The following is a 24,281-nucleotide window of genomic DNA, read 5'->3' as shown; positions in this document are numbered from 1 at the left end:
TGATCCTCAGGCTTTGAGGTGCTCAAAAAGCCAATATCAAGGGATGGTGATATTGGAGGAGCCAGGAGTGTCGCTGAAAGACAATGACTGATGTTTAAGTGATGTGCCATCCAAACATCCGAAGAGAAAATACCCAAGAGAACGGGCAGTGTTTCAGCAAACAGGAAAACAAGTAGAACAACAATCCAACTAATAGTTGTGGAGATATTTCAGTCAAAACCAAGAATTGGAAGCTTGTGGCGGTGCGATAGGAAGTCAGGGGATCACCAAAGAATCCCGAATTTGGTGCTGATGCATATAATAATTGATATAAATGAGCATTTATAGGATAGATGAAAACTTGTTGGTCTATCAGAAGGAAAATTAAGGGGGGATACCAGAATAAAATATGAATAATCCTCTAAAACAGTGGTTCCCAACCTTTTTTCCCAAGAGCCCCCCCCAAATGACTCCTGTTGGAAGTTGCGCCCCCCCCCCCCCCCCACACACATACACAAGGGGGGGAGTTTAAAAGTCTGAAAAATGCTACAACTACTGTCATAAACTAGATGAATGTGAAGTATTTTGTTAAAGGAGGATGGAAGCGTAATTAAGGAGCACTATTGGAGTGACTTTGATGGTTATTGGACTCTAATTCATTTGGATTCCCGCTAGGAAGAAATTAAAGGACGGCGCGCAAGTGGAAACAATTCACAAAGGGACTAAACTGTTTCAAACACATGCTCAAAGTAAGCCGGATTTTGCCGATGTGTTTATGTGGATTCAAAAATCGTAAATAATCTACAAAATGGAGGAGACCGATCTGATTGGAGCAACTGTGACAAATAATCTGAAACCGGCATGGACAATGACTATGTTTTAAAAATGTGCTTATCCAGAAAAGCCCGGATTGGACACTTAACGCGCAGAAGAAACATTTCTATTAAAGAAAGAATTATACATTTCTGTCTTTTTATGCCTTTAATAGCTACTAACTTGAATTGTTATTGAAATTAATTAATCAATTATTTTTTATATTTTATTGTAATGTAGAGACAAGGCTTTTAGTGACAATCATGTATTGCTTTACAATTATATGTTAAAAAAAACAAAAAAAGTCTAAATATGATAATTTGGCCTCAAATAATCTGAGGCCTGGTTCCCCCCCTGCGATCTTTGCCCCCCCCCCCCAGGTTGGGAACCACTGCTCTAAAACATATCAATTTTGAAATTGAACATTGAACAACATTGAAATATTAAACTGAACCAATGACCAGACTAGCATTCCCATACCTAGAGTCATGCTGTAGTTTGGCTTAAAATCAATATTTGTATGACATTCAAGTCGAGTCATAATGAAAAATGTGCCTTTCTTATTACAGCAAATAAGATTATGGGACAAAATATACTTAAAAAAATTATCCAAAGAACACATTGTGATTTCTGCTGGACTACAAATGTTTTCAGTCCTTATACCAGTAAGCAATCCTGCATCACATTAACATGTTGTAAGCCGTCTCAAACATCTTCATCATCACAGCCGTCTCCAAAGGCTCACATCTAACCTGTGGCCAACTCCATTTCCCTTTAAAAGTGAGATGAATGATGTTAATCAGCACACAGGAGCCCTGCGCCTCCCTCAGCTCCTCATCCTGCTGTAATAAAGTGGTCTGCCTGCATGAGTAATTACTCTCATCTGTCTCAGGCATATGAGCAAAGACCTGAGCTTCACTTAACGGCCCCTTCTGGCTCGAGGTGGATCTAAGAACAGCTCAATTACTGATTCTTTATGGAAAAATACTGTTTAAAGATTGTGTGAAAATAAATGGACACATTACTGAAGGTGGCGTTATACAAATATTTTTTTATTCATTTGAAGACAGCATCAAATGTCAGCCACTGAATATCCCTTTAAAGCTTCATCATTTATGATAATTATATTTGTACAGAACTGCACAAAAAACAAGCCAAGTAGGGCTAAGTCAGGATATCTTATACTGAAACGCAAAAAAGTACAAATATATAGGAAAATATTACAAACTTGATATTCTGAAGAAGCCCACATTCACAAATAAAATAGCCAACTTAAGTGCCAACAAAAAGCCACATAATACTCTTTCATCTCTCTTAAAGGTTAATATTCGTAGCATTAAATTGATTCAAAACAAATAAAGAAAATTCTTAGACTTAAATTGGAGACATCCTAAACATGTCTTGTTTTACGCTCTAGCTGCTTCTTTCTCTAGCAGAGTCTCTACCATCTTAGGTAAGAAGATTTCCAGGAAGTGAAATAAGTCGTGAAACACTCCCGTCTTGTCGCTGGTTGGCTCCAGCGTCAGCACCGTCTTCGTGCTCTCCGTCTCGCCCACCATCTGCGGCTGCACCTTGAACTCCAGGGTCTCCTTGAGCTCGGGCTCTTTCTCAATGATGTGATCTGTGACCTGCGCCTCCAGCTCCATGCAGCTGCCCTCCGGCCTGCAGTCAGTATCTTTGATCAGCTCCCTCCTCACTCTCCTCCGGCCGGCCCACACCATGTGCTTATGTGCGCAGATCCAGTGAGGGAGTTCGGGCTTTCGCATTTTGGTCATTCTTGCTTTTTTGCCTTGAGGCGACGCAGATGCTTCGCTGCCAGAGGACAGCCGCCTCTTGGCACCGACCACAGCCGTATCTTGGGATTCAGAAATGTCAAAGCTGTCGTTTGTTGACGTGTTGAGGGACGTTTCCATTTCCCCGGCGGCATCGACCACTGAATCCTGACCGAAGACGGCGTCTGTGGAGGGAGCGATGTCACACCTGAGAACATTTTTAAAGACTCCCTCCACGGCAGAGCAGACCTTCTGAAACCACAGCAACCGGAAACCATCTCCCGCCATGTGCAGCTCATTCCTCAGCGTTTCGGGTAGCGACGCTAACTTGAAGGGGATGCTGATGGTCAGCTGCTCTGTTTTGGCCCGCAGGGCATCCCCATGGGGGGTAAACAAGCGCACCAGCCCCCATGATTTCCCCTTGATGGATTTGCGCTGGTACTGCAGGCTGCGGCAGTACTTGTCAGCGTCCTGGCACTCTCTCTGAAAGCTGCGGTGAGAGCGCTCGGTCATGTTTCCAGCTACGTTGTGGGAGAGTTCAAAGGGGTCTAAGAGAATCAGTGGGCCCAGTTTGGGGCCGTGGGGTTGGGTCTTGGTGGGTTTTTCCTCATGCATGGCCTCCTCCGCTTTATTCTGGCTGAGGAAATCAGTGATTGGGAGTGCACGGCCTTTCCTGACAGATATGACACTACCGGCAAAATCGAAATTAGCATAGAAGGTGAAGAAGCCAAAGAGCAGGGGGCCTGAATAGAGAAGACACATGTGTACATATGAAGAAACATTAGGGGCTGTATGCTGGCTTTGTATTTAGAATATATGAAGATGCCACATTCCATTCTGATTAATAATACTCTCACTTACAGAGGTCCTCTGTATTCTTGCTGGGGGGAACAGCTATAGGCTGGCTAGGGAAGGTGCAGTCCCATCCCTCAATCACACACTCTTCCTCCTCACCTGCAAAGAGGTTAACACATAACGATAAATAAATGGCATATTTAAACAAAAGGCAGCAAAACAGGCAAATGGTCTTGACATTATAATTGTACTGGATCAACTAAATTATCTTTAGTATGTAAGAAATACTTTTAAATAAAAAAAATGTAAATTAAATAAAAAAAGGGCCGACTGAAACCCTAGAAAAATCGTATTCAAGTTCTCCATTTATAAACACACAATTTGCAAGTAGGAATAACTTAAGAGAATTTGTGGCTATTCATGTTAAAGGTCCCATGTCATGCTTTTCCTGTTATTACCCGTCCCCTTGTGTGTTATGAAGGTTTTTCTGCATGTAAACGGTCTGCAGAGTCAAAAACCCTCAAAGTACACCCTGTAGCGAGTAAAACTCTAACACCTCCCCAAAACGCCTCGTTGGAGATTTCTCATTTTCCAATGTTTTCTTCCTGGGTACTCTGACGTGTGAATACCCAGAGGCCGCACCCTCTGCCAGCCTTTCACGAAACAAAGCTTCACAAACCTTTCAGCGATTCATGCCGGATATGTACAGCGTAGGGCACTGAAGAACGATGCTGTTCCTACTTTGTTTGGACCAGCGGGAGATTCGGGTACACAACCTGTAAGTATTCCATTGTTGTTTGTGTATTTATGATGTTTAAAACAAACAAGGTATCTACCACAACTGTTTAAATGGGTAAACGTTTTTCGGGCTACTACGTTGGGATCGCGGAGAAAAGCTCTCCGCAGACCCATGCTCACAGCGTTAGAAACCTTTTTCTTACTCAATATCAAGCCACACTTATTGTTTTTACTTCGGCTGTGAGTGTTTGTGTGTGCTCAGGATGAGTTTCGCTTGTTCTCCTGTATCGCCGACACGGAAGCCTGTCTCCTTGCAGCAGCTCACGTTTAGGACAGAGAGTGAATACACATACTTTACAGAGATGCTGTATGAGAAACCAATGTGAGTTTGGAACATTGAACAATGTAAATCTATTCTAGTAGACCTCAACAATGGAATTATGATCAGTAGAAATGGCCATGACATGGGACCTTTAAGCACATTTTCTCTTACTGTAGATAAATACAATTCTACTGTATTGTATTTACAGAGATCTGTTTATGTCACACATGTCATAAACAGATCTCCAGAGATGAAAAAAACAATGATGATTTAACGTGCACTTCCTCGTGAAAAGTGCTGTTTAACGGGCAAAACCCGAGCAATTCATGACAAATGTGTGCATTTAAGAGTTTTAAGAATGAGACTTAAAAAAACCCACAATGTTTAGGGTGAGATTATGAAAATGTCCCTGTCAGAGGCGTATTGAGCGTAGGAGTGATTTAGCACTTACACCAGAGTTCCCGTTAGCCGGTAATTACCGGACTATGACCGGTAAAATATGCTGAAGACCGGCAAATCTAAATCTCTCCGGTCAAAGTGTCCGTTCAAAATAATTTCACCTTAGCGCAATACCGCATCAGTCACTTATGTGACAGACAAAAGAGTATGTGACAGACAAGAATAGTCACTTATAATGTCTAACACTTAATGTGGAGAAAGAGACGTCCTGTATGGGTTGATTGTGCGTTGATCTGTTGGTAATGCCTCGGGGTTCCGGTGGGCATGTAAACAAATGCATAATGCTGCGCTATACTTTGCGGCCTCACCCGGTTGCATAGCGACGCTTATTGTTTAGGTGTCTTTTAATAAGCAGGTAGTCATATCATTAGCTAGAACTAGCTGGATCTGATCGATATGGACATAAACGCAAGTGAAGTCTGATCTGACGGGAGAGAGAGATCAGCTGCTGCTGACGAGTCGACACGCAGCTCTGCATAATCACATGCAGCGGTGAGCGGAACAAAGCACACACCAGGTTAGAATATCACACGTAGCTAGCTATTTTAATGACCTCTCAAACTACCGTAACTAGTTATAGATATGTTTAGTTTGACTGTCTGGTCACTCATTACTGATCCGCGAGCTGCATGATACTGACGGGCTGTCAGGAGAGGGAGAGCGCTCCGTTTATTATTCCTGTGTTATTGGAAGTTACTGTACACTTTTGAATAATGTAGTTAATCTACTATAATTAGTTTGTTTAATATCGAAACATATCAATTAGTTTTAAAGCTCAATAAATAACAAAGAAGACCTTTGACCGGCACTTTTAAAATGTTGTCCGGAAGATATCAACTTTAACGGAAATGTTGACCGGCGAAAACATATTCTAACGGGAACTCTGACTTACACGCCATGTCTTTGAGCTGGTCCACTGTGAGGAGGGCAGGAGGATCACAGTTTTGCAGGAAGTAGATGATCAGCAGAGTCAGGGCATAGTTGTTGAGAAGAGGACCGGCACCACTGGGATTTCCTAAAGGACACAATGTAACAGTGATAAAGGAAAAGCTGAAACACACGGAAGTTGAAGGGCATGTTTGTGAAGCCAGATGTAAACATAGAACTTGTTGTGTATGTATGAGCAATAAGTATAATGTATTTTCTTCTGACATATGATGAATTTCTTTTTGGGGACGAGGCAGTACTTTGAGTTAAATATTGATGACAACAGCAGCCTAACATGCAACTGATCCCATCATGCTTTGCTAATCACTCTGCACAAGTGCCTTGTTGGTTCATCTGAGGGAATACAGATGATATGCCCCAGGTGCAGAGGTAATTGGTGGGCTCTTTAGTGAAGAACACTTTTATTAAGATTGAGTTCTATATCAGGGGACAGCCTGTAGTTATACAACACAAATGAAGATGTACTCGTGCCATTTCTTTAAACCACATAACAAGGCACTCAAAGGTATTACAAATCAGTGCATTCAGAGTGGAGTTCTACTGACATCTGCTGACCAAAACATGAAGTTACTACTTAAATGTATAGAACACACAAATGTTGCACTCAGGTTTAAAGAGGCCCTATTTCCCCGTTTGGGGTTTTCCCTTCCCTGTAGTGTTTTATATCGGTTGTGTGCATGTAAATGGTCTGCAAAGGCTAAAATCCCACAGTTCCCTCCAGAGGGAGTTTCTGGCTGAAACGCTTCCATTGGCCTCCTTTGTTTACTTTGCCGACATAGTGACATCACTGCCCAACACTCATGCTCCGACACATTGTACGTGATATGCTTTGGGGCGGGATATCTCTAAGTGGTTGACAGAGCCAACCAGAGCAGACTGGGCTCTGGTTTCAGACAGAGGGTGAAAAGAGGTGCAGGCAGTATGAGAAAAATAAAGAGCTTTTTGAACATTAAAGCATGGAGACATGTCACATTAGAGAAACAAAATACTATGAACCTGGAAATGAGCATTATAGGGCCCTTTTGAGTCATTTCATCTTACCAGCCAGCTGTTTCTGCTTGGCCCAGTAGCGGAGGGTGAACACCAGCGGCCTCAGCCTGTCCTCCACCCCTGAGCACAGCTGTAGGAAGCGGGTGTTCTTTACTGCCAGTCTAGTGAAGGATACAGGACAGGAGAAAAATAAAACCATTGTGTTATTCTGCTTTGTGCACAAGAAAAAAAACTATTCTCACTACAGTTGAAGACTTTTACACTGAATCCTTTTATACCTGTTGTTGATGGTGATGTCGCCCTGCAGGTTCAGCTCCTGGTGATGGAACTTGACTACAGGGAGGCGAGCACTGCCGACCACGTGGACTTTGTGCACGCTGGGGACACAGCGTCTGAGGATTGTTGCAACAAGTTCCAGGACCTCGTTGGTAGAGGAAGAGGACAGGTCGATATCAGACAGGATGGAGTCCTCTGAGCGGCCATCGTCTGACATGGCCTCCCCTGCCTGAAGAAAAAAAAGATGATTAAATACTCTGCAGGCTCTGTGTAAAGTTACATTATTGAATGTATCAACACTGAGGTAAATAATGGCCTTAATATATATAATAAGTGTGTAGGTAAAAATGTCACACCTGTTCCGTGGTGGACTTAGCACAGGGCCTGGAACACCTTGGTGTTTTCCAGGTCCAGGAACAGGTCTATGTCGCAGGAGTGGACGCCGAAAGTGTTGATGGATGAACCGAATGGCAGAATCTGGCTGTCTGCAACCAATCCACAGATAGGATTAGAAGTGAGAGAGCCAATAAAGCTTTGGTCCAATTACCACAGAACTCTCTGCTCCATAGTTTCTCTCTTCACTGTACATTTTTATATTCAGTCTAATATTTAATATTCCATCTGTCACATACATATGTAAATATAATACCTTGCTTTATATCTTGTTAATTTGTAAATTCAATTTCAGCTCGGCTTTTAACACACTGCAGCCTCACATCTTGCTTCAAAAACTGATAAAGATCAATATAAATCCTTTCATCTTGAAATGGTATTTTTCGTTTTTAACCAATCGCACTCAGCATGTCAGGGTCAACAATGCCCTCTCAGAGCCCCGGACCATCAGTACAGGAGCCCCCCAGGGTTGTGTGAGCTCCCCGGTCCTGTTCACACTGTACACAAACGACTGTACAAGAGCCCACCCGGATAATTATATCATCAAATTCTCTGATGATACAGCTATCCTTGGCTTAATGCACAAGGGCAGCAGTTCATCGGCTTATCACTCTGAAATAGAGAGATTTGTGCAGTGGTGTGATTCTAGCCATCTAGTGCTGAATGTGAAGAAGACTGAGGAGATGGTGTGGGACCCAAAGGCAGTGGGTGACCTTAGCCCGGTGGTTATCCACAATGAACCCATAACTCAGGTCAGCTCCTATAAGTACCTTGGTGTGCATCTAGATAATACACTCAGCTGGAAGGCGCATGTTCAAGGTCTGTGCTCTAGACTTCAACAGCGATTGTACTTTCTGCGTCGACTCCGGGCTTTCGGAGTCGCCCAGAAGTTCATGTTACTGTTTTATCATGCAGTATTGGAGAGCATCATTAGGTATGGTATCACTGCCTGGTATGGTAACTTGACAGTGCAGTCAAAGTCACAGATCACTCGCCTGGTACAGACGGCTATGAAAATTATGGGGGTTAAAAAACACCCATCTCTCCAAAACATATACGAGCAGTCCATTATCAGACAGGCAAACAAAATAGTGTCTGATCCCACCCACATACTCCACTCATTATTCCAGCTCCTACCTTCTGGTAGAAGATTCAGGGTTCCCAAGAGCAGGCTGAACCGCTATAAGCACTCATTCCTACCAATGTCCGTTAAGCTTCTTAACATTGACAGGAAATGAAATGTAGTCGAAGTCAAATGTAATGAAATGTACTTTTTTTTTTTTAAATGTTGGCCATGAGGGTTGTGCAATAGGTCGCCATTGTCAGTATGTGCGTCTGCGTGTATTGTGTTTGTTCAAACGGTGTATGATTGATGATATGTGTATGTCTCTTAAATGTCCACTATGTTTGTATATTATGTACATGTATGCGGAACTGCTGGACGGAGCCCAGAACGAATTTCCTTACGGGGACAATAAAGTATATCGTATCGTATCGTAATATGTATACTTTCTAGTTTATTTCTTGTCTTTTAAATGTTTTATTGTACAATGCCTTTTTATGCTGCTGCAACACAAACATTTCCCAAATTGGGATCAATCAAGTTCTATCTTATCTTTAAGGCAAGATGTCATGGGTTCCCACACCTTCTTTAACATAAAGTCAAGACGTTTCAAGGCCCAATTCCTTCAAATTCAAGGTACCCAACCATAGACTGTATATATAAAGGACCCAACATGTCATAGTTTCAGACACAGATAAGGGTGTTATATCCGTAATCTAAAACTTTCAGGCTTAGATTTTTTCCTTGAAGAACTTCAGGGACCCGTAGGAACAATGGATTACTCTCAGCGTGCAACTTTACAAAAGAAGTCACCTGGAAAAAACTCCACGAAAACCTCTTGCAGGAGCTGAACCAGCAACTCTCGGGCTTTCTTTTCATTGTCTCCCAGCTGAAATCGCTCTACAACGTACTGCATCTGTGCATCCACCTACAGAGAATAAAGAACACTTTGATGACACATATGCAATATAATAAACTGTAGTTCTCTTGAGTTAATAAGAATTATGTGGAGTCCAAAAACAGTATTTGACTGATGATTGTAGGTGCACTTGCATCATTTCCTGTTTAAATATGAGGGTTCTGTATACAATGTTCCCAACATGGTTAAAACTTTCAAAAGTCACCACTAGAAGCTTCTAGATGCTGTCACACTCCTTACAATCATGTTTATTTGCCATCCACATAGACCCCTTCACGCTTTATACTTGATGCAGGACACTTACAGATGCCAACTGACACAGCTGGGGTTTGAGACGGTCGAGAGACTGTTGGAGGTTCTCCGACCCGGCCTTCTTGGGAATCAGCTTGAAATCCTTCTTCTCCCGAGGTTTGACTCGCAGTTTCAAGCCTTTCATCCGATGCTCGAGGCAGGACAGCGTGGCCTGTGTGCTGTCGGCCTCAGTGAACTGCACGATGGCGAACACACCCTGTGAGCGCAGAGAGACATCACAGTCAGACTATATCAGGGAATTGAATGTCAGAGTGAAATTCTGTGGAACATCCAACCCAAAACTAAAATAGCCTTGGTTACGGTGAGGCTGTATGTAGGTATCATTTAGTATGAACTGCATCTCATCATGAACACCTGACTAACCTTGGATTTATCCATGATAACATCTGAGACCTGGCCGAACTTCTGGAAGTACTCAGTGATGTCAGTCTGAGAGATGTCAGGCTTGATGCCGCTGACGAACACACTGCACTCCCCCTGGGCCTTCCTGGTCTCCTTCACTGCGCTCAGAGTCATGTGTTTGCGCCCTTTCACATGCTGACCCAGGCTTGGCACTGCAGGAAGAAGAAACAAAATCAACAACATAGCCAGGCTTAATGTCATTACTTTTACTTGAGTAACATTTTGAATACAGGACTTCTCTCTGGTACTTCTACTTTTACTAAAGTACAAGATCTGAGTACTTCTACAACCCCTGTATATAGCACATAGATATAGTCCAACATTAGCTAACAGTATCAATTAATGTCATTCATTTTACATTTATGAGACAATGATGTTATTCTATTCCACTCCCTTCACAGCTTAAAGTTAGCTGGGATTATTTGTAAACACCTGTTTAGGAGCTACAGTTAAAATGTATGTCGTGGCTTGCAAAAAACAGCAATAATGAAATCATATATAGGAAGTTGAATGTAGCTAAGTTAGCTTTAGATACTTACAGTTAGGTAAATTGACATTGCATAAGATGCAGAGAAACCCTTTTGGCGTCACTTTTATGTTCGGGTTTGCTTCCATGGTGGTAAAAAGTTAAATGTAGCGATAAAGCGAGAAATATATTAACAATTAAAGTCTCCAGTGAGCCAAGGTTCGGAACGACAGCTCTCCATGCGCCTCTCAAATCTCCCTCCAGCGCAGCCTCTGCGTTTGTATCTGGTGCGTCTCTCAAATCTGTCCGGGTGTGTGCTCCCGTTTTATAATCCGTTTCCGGTTTTACATTTGCGCGGCAAAGCCTGAAATAGATTCTGCATTTATTTTTTGGATAATTATCACTTGTTTTGTATTTTAAATAATATTGATGTTATTTATTGCGAATGTATGAGTCGAAGTTATCAGCACAAACATATCCTATCGTTTATTTCTTAAATAGCATTTGAACATCAGCAAGCCTTTTAAAGATCATAGAAATGTATACGTTTTCAATTTCAAAGAAGAGCTTGTAATGTTTTAAACTTCATACTACACAGAAAAACATTTTAAAATGCTGTTTTGGGCAAAGGCATGTCGGTACATTCATTATGACTTGATCTTGGTTAGAAGCTAGTCTTTTTTTAGTTTTTAAAGCTCCATTTAGCATTTACCAATTTACACTCCCTTCACTCTTAACCTAAGAATGTCATATTTGTAGTGCTGTGAATAAAACCCATGTTGTTTTTGCTCTTGCCTCTGCTTATTAAGTCAAACCTGCACCAGAAAATATAAAAGCGATTTATTTTCAGTCTTCATGGCAGTTTGTTCAAAATTCAGAACAATAATGGACTAGAGCAGTATCTGTACCTCAAGCAGGATTCATAAAAGCTTCCAGTGCTTTTAAACTATTTGGTGAATTAGTATCCCGGTCTTTCTTACAAAATGGTATTCGAGTACCAGAATAATATTTGGACATAAAGACAGTTTTCATTCAAACCATTGATCAACATTTATTAACCTTTTTCGGCATACAAATATTTGCAGAAACCAGTGGTTAAAACAACATTCCCTGCTGTAATGAAAAGAAAGGCAGAGCTTTATTTTTAAAAATACTTTCTAAAATGCCATAGACTAATATAAAATGACAAAGTACAAAAAGACTTTAAAGGGAAAAAGGGTAATAAGGATTAAGAAAATGTACAAATGCTTTTATTTCTTAGCGACTCTTGCTCTGCGGGGTTTAGGCTGTGCTTCAGTCTCAACACTTTCGCCCTTGCTTGAAGTTTCGGCCTCGTCCGCCGTTTCAACAACGACCTTTGACACTCGCGTGGCTCTCTTGACGGGCACAGCTTCAACAACTTTGTCTGAGAGATCCTTCTCTTCAGTTTTGTCGGCATCCATTGACACAGTTTTGGTGCAGAGTTTTGACTTCCTAACTCGGACTGCCTTTACAGGTGTTGCCTTTGGAACCTCAAGGGCCTCCACGTCTGTGTTCCACTTGACGGATCTTTTGGTTGTTTTGGAGTCTTCCTGAACAGCGCTGCTGGAATCTTCAGTGGGATTAGCTGGCTCGCTGGTCACTGTGGCGGGCTTTGCTGCTGCCCGCCTCCCCTTTTTGACCGGCTCTACTGGAGCTGGTGCCGGCTCTGAAACTGTGGATTCTTCGCTCGTCTCCTCGAGGGTTGGAGCTGCACCTCGACGGGCTTTCTTCGCTGGAACGGCTTGGGCAACTTCTTTTTTCGCCCCCCCTTGATTTTCTGACCGGAGCTGGCTCTTCGTCACTTTTCTCTTCAGCCTCAGGTTCTACAGCAGCTTGTTTGCTCTTCTTTTTGGGTGTTTTTGAGTCTTCCTGAACAGCGCTGCTTGAATCTTCAGTGGGATTAGCTGGCTCGCTGGTCACTGTGGCGGGCTTTGCTGCTGCCCGCCTCCCCTTTTTGACTGGCTCAATTGGAGCCGGCTCTGAAACTGTGGATTCTTCGCTCGTCTCCTCGAGAGTTGGAGCTGCACCTCGACGGGCTTTCTTCGCTGGAACGGCTTGGGCAACTTCTTTTTTCGCCCCCCTTGATTTTCTGACTGGAGCTGGCTCTTCTTCACTCTTCTCTTCAGCCTCAGGTTCTGGCTTTTCCTCTGGTTCTACAGCAGCTTGTTTTCCCTTCCTTTTGGGTGTTTTGGAGTCTTCCTGAACAGCGCTGCTGGAATCTTCAGTGTGATTAGCTGGCTCGCTGGTCACTGTGGCGGGCTTTGTTGTTGCCCGCCTCCCCTTTTTGACCGGCTCTACTGGAGCTGGTGCCGGCTCTGAAACTGTGGATTCTTCGCTCGTCTCCTCGGGGGTTGGAGCTGCACCTCGACGGGCTTTCTTCACTGGAACGGCTTGGGCAACTTCTTTTTTCGCCCCTCTTGATTTTCTGACTGGAGCTGGCTCTTCTTCACTCTTCTCTTCAGCAGCTTGTTTTCCTTTTCTTTTGGGTGTTTTTGGGTCTTCCTGAACAGCGCTGCTTGAATCTTCAGTGGGATTAGCTGGCTCGTTGGTCACTGTGGCGGGCTTTGCTGCTGCCCGCCTCCCCTTTTTGACCGGCTCTACTGGAGCTGGTGCCGGCTCTGAAACTGTGGATTCTTCGCTCGTGTCCTCGAGGGTTGGAGCTGGACCTCGGCGGGTTTTCTTCACAGGAACGGCAACTTCTTTTTTCGCCCCCCTTGATTTTCTGACCGGAGCTGGCTCTTCTTCACTCTTCTCTTCAGCCTCAGGTTCTGGCTTTTCCTCTGGTTCTACAGCAGCTTGTTTTCCCTTCCTTTTGGGTGTTTTGGAGTCTTCCTGAACAGCGCTGCTTGAATCTTCAGTGGGATTAGCTGGCTCGCTGGTCACTGTGGCGGGCTTTGCTGCTGCCCGCCTCCCCTTTTTGACCGGCTCTACTGGAGCTGGTGCCGGCTCTGAAACTGTAGATTCTTCGCTCGTCTCCTCGAGGGTTGGAGCTGCACCTCGACGGGCTTTCTTCACTGGAACGGCTTGGGCAACTTCTTTTTTCGCCCCCCTTGATTTTCTGACCGGAGCTGGCCTCTTCGTCACTCTTCTCTTCAGCAGCTTGATTTCCCTTCCCGACACGTTTGAGCGAGTTTGTGGCACTGACGAGGGGAACCTCTTGGACCTCAGAAGCTTTTTTAACAGCGCTTCCTCGTTTAGGCTTAGGAGCAGCTTTGGTGGGAAGAGGCTCACTTTCCTCAACTGGGAGCTCAACATCTTGGCTTTCTTCAGACTTAGCATCTCTGCCTCTTTTTATTTGCTTGACAGCAGATGAGGCAGCTGCTTCAGTGTTCTTCACCCTTCTTCCTCTGGATGGTGTAGGGATGACAGGCTCTTCAGATTGTTCTACTGCTTCCTGTTGACCATCAGCTTCTTCAGGTTCAACCGTCTTGGTCCTTCTGCCTCGAACAGATTTTTTCTTCTGGTCAGGCTTTGAGGAAGCAGTGTCCATTTCTGTGACTATTTCAGAAGCAGTTTCCACTTTAGGTTCTTTGGATGCAGTCTCTTCTACGGTGTCTACTTTGGGTTTTTCTTCAGATACCTTCTCAACGGCATCTTCCATAGGTTGTTCTTCAGTAACCTTCTCATCTACTGTGACCACTTCTGGTTCTTCGGATACATCATCATCAACAGTCTCCATTTTGGGTTCTTCCACAGCTACAATCTCATCTACAGGGGCTTCAGAGACAGTTTTGGCGGCATCTGATGATTCAATATCGTCGACGACATCATTTGCATCTGCTTCAGAAATTAGACATGAAACACAATAGTGAAAAAACTGAAAAGTATTGTTGTATTAATAGCTATATAATTATTTGTAATTTCAACAATTTATTTTTGCTATGGTTCCTTTCTATTAGGTTTAGCATAACATAATATAGTTCAAGTACAAATTAATATAAGAACAATAATGGGATAAATATTAGTCAACATACCTTTCTCCATGTTAACTTCGGGAACATCCTTGACATCTGATGGCACATCATCTTGTGGCTCTTCGGGGACAAAGTGCAAAAACCACAAAAATATTCAGTCATTTATTGTAATGCGGCCTACATTCATGTCTTTGTTATTTATTTCTCCTTTTTCATATTGATCTCATCCAACTTAAGAACCAACTAACCTTTTGCTTTGACTTCACAACAAGTATAATCAACTGTATCATCCTGAGTGAAGTCTACAAGTTCCGCTGGGGCCACACTGCTCGCACTTAACATGTCGGTCGTTTCAGATGCCTCCTCAGATTCTTGCACCGGTGTCTCTTCAGTTTCCTCAACATCATCCACACGTGTGGCTTCTGCTTCTGGAGCTTTGGGAGTTTCCAGGACATTTTCTTGAAGGTCTTCGATGGGTTCAGCATCCTTTTGTGGGGTCTCACAAACCACCTCAACGACGGCCTCTTGTTGTTCAACCTTCTCATTGGGAGTTGTCAGCAGCTCCACCTTGATGTCCTCTACAGCTTCCTGTTTAGGAGTCGCCATCATCTGCTTCACTCCGGTGAGACAGTCTTCCTGTTGTTCACGCTTCTGCTTAGGAGTTTTCAGAATCTTCCCTCTCAGGTCTTCGATCGGCTCGGACTTCTGTTTTGGTGTCTTCTTGATCCTCTTCACTCCGGTGAGACACTCTGGTAGTTCTGGCTTCTGTTTGGGAGTTGTTGCGGAGGTCTTCAGATCTGTGCACTGCTGCTCGCTGGAGACGGGCAATTCACTGATGCAGCTAGACTCTTCATCTTCATCATTGAGGAGGCGCTGCACTGCTTCACTGTTGTAGCTTCTGCCTTTCACTGAAGACGACACGGTCAGTGGAGACACCATCATCTCACCTGGAGAATAAGTCACATTAAAAACATGTTACTTAATGGGTTAATCTGTAAAACTCTTTAGCCTTAGGCAATACAGTGGTGCAGAAATGGGTTCTAAAACTTGAAATCTGTTAGCATTTCCAGGTTCCCTAATCGTTTTTTTACCGTATTTTGTTAGATGCCGGAATTAAAAAGGTAGGGTAGGTAAGAATGGAGAAACCAGCTCGAGTGCGCTAGAATTTGAAAGTACACAACCGGGAAAAATCTGCCCCTTCCTTCAGACTTCCTTACAGAGCCCCTCCTCCAACACACACATGACCAATGAGGGCACGAGATGAGTTTGTGCCCAGATGGAAGGCTGACAGGCAGGTAGGCCATCCAGTTATTTTAGCCGGCTCAGATCATTGGTCGTGCTTTTTACAGCACCACGGCTTCCACAGATGAATTTTTTTTAATGTATTTATTGTCAAAGCATTTAATGTATTCATTGCTATCGGGATGTTAAGAGCATTCCATGGAATATAACAAAAAGTGTTTCTGAAGTGAATTACCTACCCCACCTTTAAGATCTGTTAAAAACATGCGTAGGACATTTTTTTACATTTTATTCTACATCAGTAAACACCTGTGAATGTATGAAGTTTCTACATTTCTTAAACAGGCAGTTGCCAACAACACCACTCAATAAATAAAAGTCAATCTTTATCTTGGCGTGTTGATGTGAAATCGAGCACCTGTGATGTAGTGTGTTTATAGCCCTACCATAGCTTTTGTTTGTTGGCGATTTAATTTATTCTTGAAGTGCTGAACATCAAAATAAGTATCATAGACTTGTGTTTGCCACAGATTTAATACAAATGTCATGCTTTGACTCCTATATACAAACAGCACACACACTGTACCTGATTCCTCTGGTGTGTTCAGCACTGATGGTTCAACCACAGATGCTCCCACTGGAGTCTTTAGGGCGTTGTTCTCATTGATTACAGATCTCTTCTTCACCGCAGGGGTTTTTAACATTTCAGAAATTCCTGAAAACACAAAAGTACAATATTGAATTCCAACGTACATTACCAAAAACAAGAGTTTGAATTTATTAGGATGTAAAAAGGGGGAAATTACCAGTGAAGTCCTCGTCCATTTTCATGTTCTTTTTAAGGAGTGCAAGATTAGGGGACCAGTCTTGGTGCAGCGCCAGTTGGAACAACTCTTTGTTGAGCTCTGCCCACAACAATGGTAACAGGGGAATCCGCGTGACCAGTGCTGACATGGCCCATGATGTTTCTCGCAGGAGTCTAAGAAGATTGAGAAACAGATTGTTAATGTAGTTTTAAAAATGGTTAAAGGTAGGGTAGGTACGAATGGAGAAACCAGCTCGAGTGCGCTAGAATTTGAAAGTACACAACAGGAACAAATCTGCCCCTTCCTTCAGACATCCTTACAGAGCCCCTCCTCCAACACACACGAGCATGACCAATGAGGGCACGAGATAAGTTTGTGCACAGATGGAAGGCTGACAGGCAGGTAGGCCATCCAGTTATTTTAGCCGGCTCAGGTGATTGGTCGTGCTTTTTACAGCGCCACGGCTTCCACAGATTTATGTATTTATTGTCAAAGCATTCCATTGAATACAACAAAAAGTGTTCTGTACCTACACCACCTTTAACCATGCTAAGATCACAAGATATAAACCCAGTACAGTAAGTGTTGACATTATTGGCAGTATGGTTAAAGGTCATTCGGTCCAACAAGTTATGCTGGTTGTTAGGATCTTAGTTGTTTACCTGTGGTTTGGGCACAGCCGCCTTTGTTGTCTTTTTGGTAACCATATGTATAACTGGAGCAAAGACTTGATGCTTAGTTGGCCCAAATCTCACAATGTCTGCCCAGGAATTGTTGACTGAAAGGAAAACAGTAAAAAAATAAATGGGGTTAAAATTCTTTGAATGTGGTAAACAAATAATGACATTTGAATTATGTCATCTATTCAGCTAAAGTGAACTGTCCACAACTTTGTTCTTAACACACTTTTATTATCAATATAAAAGCATGATCAACTCCAAACAGTGTTAATGGGGTATATTTTACACTTTAGGGTCAAACATACCTTTCATAGATGCCCGTGAAATGCCACTTCTTCTGCGCATTAATGTTGCGCAAATTGGAGTATCCCGTGAGGTGCTCCTCCTCCTCTGGGTTACTTTAGGAGCAACAGGAACAACATCTTCTGCTCCAGGAGATGGTGTGATGATGCGTGACACAGAGAAACGCCCTTGGACACTCGGAGTCAGGGCTGCTGGAGATCCACCGACAGAGGAAGACCTTCCCCTTGCAGCCTTGGGAGAGGGGGTCCTGGATTTGGGTGATTTCTTTGCAGGAGTCTTCTTTTTTGCAGGACTTTCTTCATCTTCAAACTCCAACAAAAAGAACAAGACACGTTTTAAAATACATGAATATGATGTATAACATTGAGAGATGTCTTCACCACAAAGTCTTACCTCTAACAAGCCACTGGCGGATGCTCGTCTCAGGAGGGAGTTCTTGGTTTTGGACACACGCGGTGTTGCACCTTTGCGCAATGGAGAATCAGGAGGAAGACGCTTGTCGAATAATTCAGGACACAGTGTGCTGCCGAAGGAAACACGTTTCCTCTTCATATCTGGTCCGGGCATGTCGGACACGACTTCTCCACTTTTGCGTTTTTTGGACTTCTCTTTCACTAGGGAATGAAATTAACACGATACGTCAGGAAAAATACATCTATTTTCATATGCTTTGATATTTAGTTGAATTCCATAGGAAACTCCAGGTCATTACATTGTTTATTACCTTTCTCTGTTATGGGAGAGGTCTCTTCTTGTTCCTTAGTAACAGCAGGTGTTGCCTCCTTACTTCTTCGTCTCACAGGCGACTCCTCACATGTAAACCTCTGGGGGGGTGTACGGACTCTCTTCTGGGGAGTAGTCTCTTCAGACTGGGCAGCATTTTCAGCTGCTTTCACTTCAGGTGCGGCCATCTCTGTAGAAGGAGTCTGGAAGGACCTTCTCTGCTTCTTAGCAGACTTTGGGGTGGTGTTACCAACATTTTCAGCCTCCTTGGTTTCCTCAGCTACAACAGAGACTTTAGCTTCTTCCTTCTGGGGAGTGCTCGTGTCTTCTGTTGAAATGACAGCTTTGCCCTCATTTTTCCTGACAGAAACAGGTCTTGGAGTGCAAAACCTGGAGGTGGGGGTTTGAAGGACACTGGCAGAAGACTTTCCGAGGGGTCTTCACATCCAGGGACTGTTTGATCATTTGATACAGGTCGCCGAAGGGGGAGGCGGTTTTGCTTTGCTGCAGGCTGCTGTCCTGCTTGGGCTCCACCTCCATGGTTTTATCCAGAGATCGATGGATGTTTTCTTGGTTGGTGCCATCTTTCAGATGAGGGTCTAAAAATAAGCAAAACAGAAAACTTCACATTAAAAACAATTAATAAAATACAAATGTACACTGGCAAGCATTACAAATATTCAAAATAAATGTTGGACAAGAGACCGGAGTTAAGGTAGTGTAGGTAAGAATGGAGAAACCAGCTCGAGTGCAGCCGAAAAAAAATCTGCCCCTTCCTTCAGACTTCCTTACAGAGCCCCTCCTCCAACACACACGAACACGCACATGACCAATGAGGGCACGAGATAAGTTTGTGCACAGGTGGAAGGCTGTTTATTTTAGCTCAGATGATTGGTCGTGCTTTTTACAGCGCCACGGCTTCCACAGATGACATTTTTTATGTATTTATGTCAAAGCATTTCATGTATTCATTGCTATCGGGATGTTAAGAGCATTCCATGGAATATAACAAGTGTTTCTGAAGTGAATTACCTACCCTACCTTTAAATGACTAAACTACCAGAAGCAATGGAGGACAAGGGGAAATCTGATTTTGTATTGATATGCCAGATATTTATTGACCGGGATAAATATTAAAACAAGAACTGTATAATCAATGATTTATTTATCCAATTTCCAAAGCATTTGATCAAAAGTTCTAATTCTGCAACATTATCTTTAAATAAAGCACTTTCAACTTGTTAATGTATAATAACCACAGTCTCACCTGTGGAAACTTCAGTGGAAACCTTGTCCCCAACTTGCTGATCTTGGTGAACCTGAAGAAAATGTAATTAACACATTTATTAAATTAATCAGCAGTGTAGGCAATTTCAAGACATGGGGATGGCTGCAAGGCTTTAGTGCTAAACGATACCAATGGGTAAATTACTTTGAGGGTTTCAGTTAGGCCTCCTCTGGAAGACCTCTTCTTTGGGGTGGGTGCAGGAGGGTACTCAAACCTGTAAGGACAATTCAGAAAGAAATTGTAAGTTACAATAGAAACAGAACTTGCATATGGATGAGATTTAGTTTCCAGAACTCTTGATTGCTTTTTGTCTCTAAATGTGCACTTTAAGAACAGCATCTTTGATTCGGTTTGTGTACTTTCATGATTCTTGCACTTCTCCAGACTGTGCCCACATGGTTTGCATGCAAGCGTTTTAAGTCACTTTGTTTTTAATAAGGTGAGATACTGAAGTGGTAAATTGATTAGGGAAGTATGTGACATCTGTTGGTAGCAGATTATGCCCAACTCTTTGTTTATCGAGTGGACGTTCAAATATAAGGCTTCCTCTTTTTTTACACACTTGAGGATCATATTATTTAAAAGGTCCCCTATTACACTGTTCTTCATCAATATATTATAAGTCTCAGATATATACAAAACATGTCTCTGAAGTGTTTGGGTCCAAACACCAAACAGATCATTGCAGCATTACCCATAATCCCCTCTGTTTCAGCCGTTTCCAAAGTGCTGATTCTCTGTCTGTTACTTTAGATGAAAATAAGGAGCCCCTCCCCACGCCCCTCTGAGAGACGTTTGGTTACAAAGAACTCAATGGTGCTCTAGGAGGAGATTCAGGTGATACGGGGGGGGGGGGGGGTACCTTGGTTGGTGATTGGCTAATGGTTACACAAGCCACAAAATCGTTATGACATAAAGTGGCCAAAATCTGATCCGCTTATTTTCAGACAGGTTTTTATAGAAATGGATCAGGACAAAAAGAGAGAATCTTTGTTCCTGAAACTTTCAGGATCTCTTTCCACAGAGGGGACACATGTTGATGTAGAAGAGACATGAAGAAGTGGATTTTGCACAATAGGTCCCCTTTAAGTGCAAGTGCTGATACTAACTAATTCAGTTTGATCCTGTTAAAATCTCTGGAGGCAACAACTTTCATGCTCACCTGAAAGAGCGATCAATAATGGTTATCACATCTCCGTTCTTCAAACGCTCAGACTGCTGCAAAGCCTCTCCGTTGACACGGGTGGGATTCGTTGAGCTCAAATTAGTCAAAACAACCTGGGAGGGACAAACACAAACAATGCTCAAGCTGTCTGTAGTAACTCAAAGCAACAACAAAAAAGTAGCTAGTCTTTTACTTCCATCTAGGTCAATTACAAACCGAGAATTCAAAAGCAATGTTACTTCTAAATCGACATAATAAGTATATTGACCAAAATATCAATACATCATTTTGCTTAATGCTATTCAAAAACATAAATATATCCAAAATATCGTAGCACGTTAAACAGGGTATCTGCAAATTGTTTAAGTACAAATGCAATGACTTTTATGACCCCTGAAAAGAAAAAAAGAATAGACAACAGTATAAACCGTTACTGAATTTTATTGCATTTGAATATCGGGAAATATTCAGAGCACATTACCCAACATGGCTGCCTTCGCATTAACAAAACAGTATGGCAGTAGACCAATGGAAACCAATATCCCTCTGCACACTCATTCATTCTGCCGCAGATAAAATGTAATACCTCCCCTCCTAAAATTCCAGACCTTTAATATCAAAAAATAAATGTAAAACGTTTAAGACTTTTTAAGGATCCGCGGGGACCCTGATAAAACAGTGTGGACGTGTTTGGAATGCGTCATTACCTCTTTATTTTCATTCAAGTCAATCCTGCAATGCTCCTTGGATACATGAGGAAGCTGAATACGAATATCACACTCGGCCACCCTGCAAGATCACAGAAAATTAAAAGAGTGGTATGTTAGGTGGATTTTCACTAGGTTTACATGCAAGTGGCGCTTGTTCATAGGCAGGAATACAAATAGTCAATGGCTTTAAGATAAAAGGGAACAATAAAGAGTCCCTTGTGCTTGATGCAAGAACAAGAGCAGACAGGCATGCACGATTGTGACGTTGGCAGCTAAGCCCCGCCCCCAGAGTAAAGAGGTTTTTACAGCACATCTGTTGAACTCAACATGAGGCTACACGTAGTAGGGTTAAATCCTACAATGACATGTGCTTTCTGTCGTGACAAATATGCATTTCTTAAGATAATAACTCGTATAATTAGGATGACAAAAGTTAAAAGGAACTTTGAATCTGAAGTCTGACATAGCACACCAACTTTAAATTCACATTTTCGTGATCTTACCTTCCAAACAAGCATGTTCCAGTAAGAGGAAATTCAGTCCCATCTCCTCCACTCCTCTTTATCACGACAATTTTTCCATGCAAAGGCATTTTCGTAACGTTACCTGGGAACATATGCAAACACTAGTGTCAAAACTGCTTAACACACAAAAAAGTACATCTTCTAAATGTACATTTACAGAAAATAAAGCATATTATAGATAGAAGCCTTGAACAAACATGCAACAAAGATCGTATTTTAAAGCTTAACTTTACTTCGAGTGACATAACTGACCGATGCAAGCTATGGATGGTTTTTTGGCAAGCATTATGTTTTTACATTTAGTCGACGTAATTAGATGTAATTGTTGCAATTTAGCAGGTAATCGATTGCGTGACTTTAATTAAAAAACACTGCTGACAATTCTGCGAAACCCCACGTGTAGTTTTGCCACGATGTTGCCATTTTAAATCAGAAATAAAAGTCATTACGACACAATAAACGGTTTTCAGTAACACATTCAACGTCTAGCTAACGACGAATTCAACGTACGTTTAATGGCCTCAGATTGAACGTTTAAAAAAACATTTGAAACGTTAATGTTTTTAAACCTTACCTGTAAGTCCGCTCAAAGTCACTTCAACTTCTGGCAATCCATAAACATCTACCGGGACGTGACACACAGAAATGTTTCTATAATATCACATCAGACTAAACTTATACTGTACCATGACCTACAATGTACACCGACGAATGGCTAACGGAAGCTATGCTACCTACCTAGTAGATCCGTCCCATGACTTCTCTCACCACTTCCATATAGCTGCCTTGGTATCACTCCGCCACATTGCAAACATACAGTAAATAAAGAAATCCCCCGGATTAACTACTGTTTTCTGAAATTATATATACATTTGTTTTATTTTACTTCGTTTTAAAGTTCTTTCTTGTTTTTGGTCTTCATTTTTTAGTAACATTTACATTGTAGGGACTATTTTGTTTACGAATCGGCGGAACGATCTCATTTCAGTAAAGGCAATCTTTTTTGAAAAGGTTTGAAATCCCGCGCGAAGGATTCTGATTGGTTGAAACGTCACAACTCGGTTATAGGGCGGGGTATAATATAGCCCAGATAGGCCAATCACTGGGCTACTTCCAATGTTGTCCTTAGACCATATTTATCATAGACTGTAGATATTTATACAATTTAAAGTCCCGCATTATTTTTTACTTAACCCTTCTGTTGTGTTCGATAACTTGAAACGGGTCACGGGAGACCCGAACACAACATAAGGGAAAATGTACATAATTAAAACATGGAGAGCTTCTTCTGCACACTACCCTAGAATAGTCTATTGGAAGTTATATTACTAAATAGTAAATTATTGATGCATTAATAAAGTATGTTCGTCCCTGTAATGTTGCAGCAGGCAAAGAGGAGCTTATTTAAACACACACACACACACACACACACACACACACACACACACACACACACACACACACACACACACACACACACACACACACACAAATATATCTTTTTTCTCACACTGTATAAACGGCTGTGCCCCAAGGCATTAACAATTGATTGCAACTATAATTTATGATTTTAAATGGCTTTATACCTAAGATTACCCAGGTTTAAAATCAGAATAAGTCGGACAATACATAATGGGAGAAAAACATCTTCTGGCTCATAATTCTGTGCAAAGCCTGTTTCAGGGTCAATAGGTCATTCTAGACATAGGTTGTTAGGTTAGTGCCATCTTTTTTGTGAGTAATCCATTATAGGCCTAAAGGCAAATTGGCCTATAGATTAGTCGGTCTGGGCCTAGTCCACACCATCAATCAAAATTACTCTGGGATGTTTCTTTTAGCTTCCTCTTGACAAGAACTTAAATTATGAACATATTCAGAAAGTAATAACAATATACATATAGTAGGGCTTAACCTCGTACAATAATCTGTTAATCCAGAGCCTGGTTCAGGATGTAAAACGTTTCTTATGTCACTTCTTAAAATGCATTTAATCTACTTTTACTAAACAGTGTGTAAATTGAGCTCGAATGGCAAAACAGGATAATTGTAATAACTATAAAAGAAAGGGACAGTACACAATACAGTTGGCAAACGCTTTACAGTATTTAATTGAGCATGTGTGTCTTTTACTGCATATTAATTAAACTTTCAAATGAAGGATGCATGATTTCTGACTCAAAATGTACACATTATTTACTTGATATTAAGAACAATCATTGTCTGTTATTTATAACGTGAGTGATGATGTGAAAGGTGTA

The 24,281-nt window shown here is 42.1% G+C and overlaps 2 protein-coding genes across 2 annotated transcripts; both read right to left on the bottom strand.

Annotated features, from left to right (window-relative positions):
* Window positions 1-1,823: 1,823 nt before the first annotated feature.
* Window positions 1,824-10,949, bottom strand: tut1 (terminal uridylyl transferase 1, U6 snRNA-specific). Its single transcript, XM_034214325.1, is given in 11 exon segments — window positions 1,824-3,307; window positions 3,426-3,518; window positions 5,771-5,893; window positions 6,868-6,977; window positions 7,095-7,321; window positions 7,449-7,469; window positions 7,471-7,577; window positions 9,362-9,476; window positions 9,772-9,975; window positions 10,143-10,333; window positions 10,721-10,949. Coding segments are annotated over 11 exon segments (2,376 nt in total). The 5' UTR covers window positions 10,797-10,949; the 3' UTR covers window positions 1,824-2,198.
* Window positions 10,950-12,718: 1,769 nt separating this feature from the next.
* On the bottom strand, window positions 12,719-22,830 carry mki67 (marker of proliferation Ki-67). The gene is given in 17 exon segments (XM_034214323.1): window positions 12,719-14,448; window positions 14,643-14,702; window positions 14,831-15,529; window positions 16,411-16,539; window positions 16,631-16,682; window positions 16,684-16,803; window positions 17,293-17,408; window positions 17,616-17,925; window positions 18,007-18,227; window positions 18,338-18,767; window positions 18,769-18,935; window positions 19,604-19,655; window positions 19,769-19,838; window positions 20,787-20,902; window positions 21,497-21,578; window positions 22,003-22,105; window positions 22,598-22,830. Coding segments are annotated over 16 exon segments (3,630 nt in total). The 5' UTR covers window positions 22,092-22,105; window positions 22,598-22,830; the 3' UTR covers window positions 12,719-13,531.
* Between the last annotated feature and the right edge of the window lie 1,451 nt (window positions 22,831-24,281).

This window comes from Gymnodraco acuticeps, unplaced genomic scaffold, assembly GCF_902827175.1.
Source record: "Gymnodraco acuticeps unplaced genomic scaffold, fGymAcu1.1, whole genome shotgun sequence".
In the NCBI taxonomy this organism is placed as follows: domain Eukaryota; kingdom Metazoa; phylum Chordata; class Actinopteri; order Perciformes; family Bathydraconidae; genus Gymnodraco; species Gymnodraco acuticeps.
The sequence above is the reverse complement of the archived record's forward strand: the minus strand, read 5'-3'. Positions and strand labels throughout refer to the sequence as shown.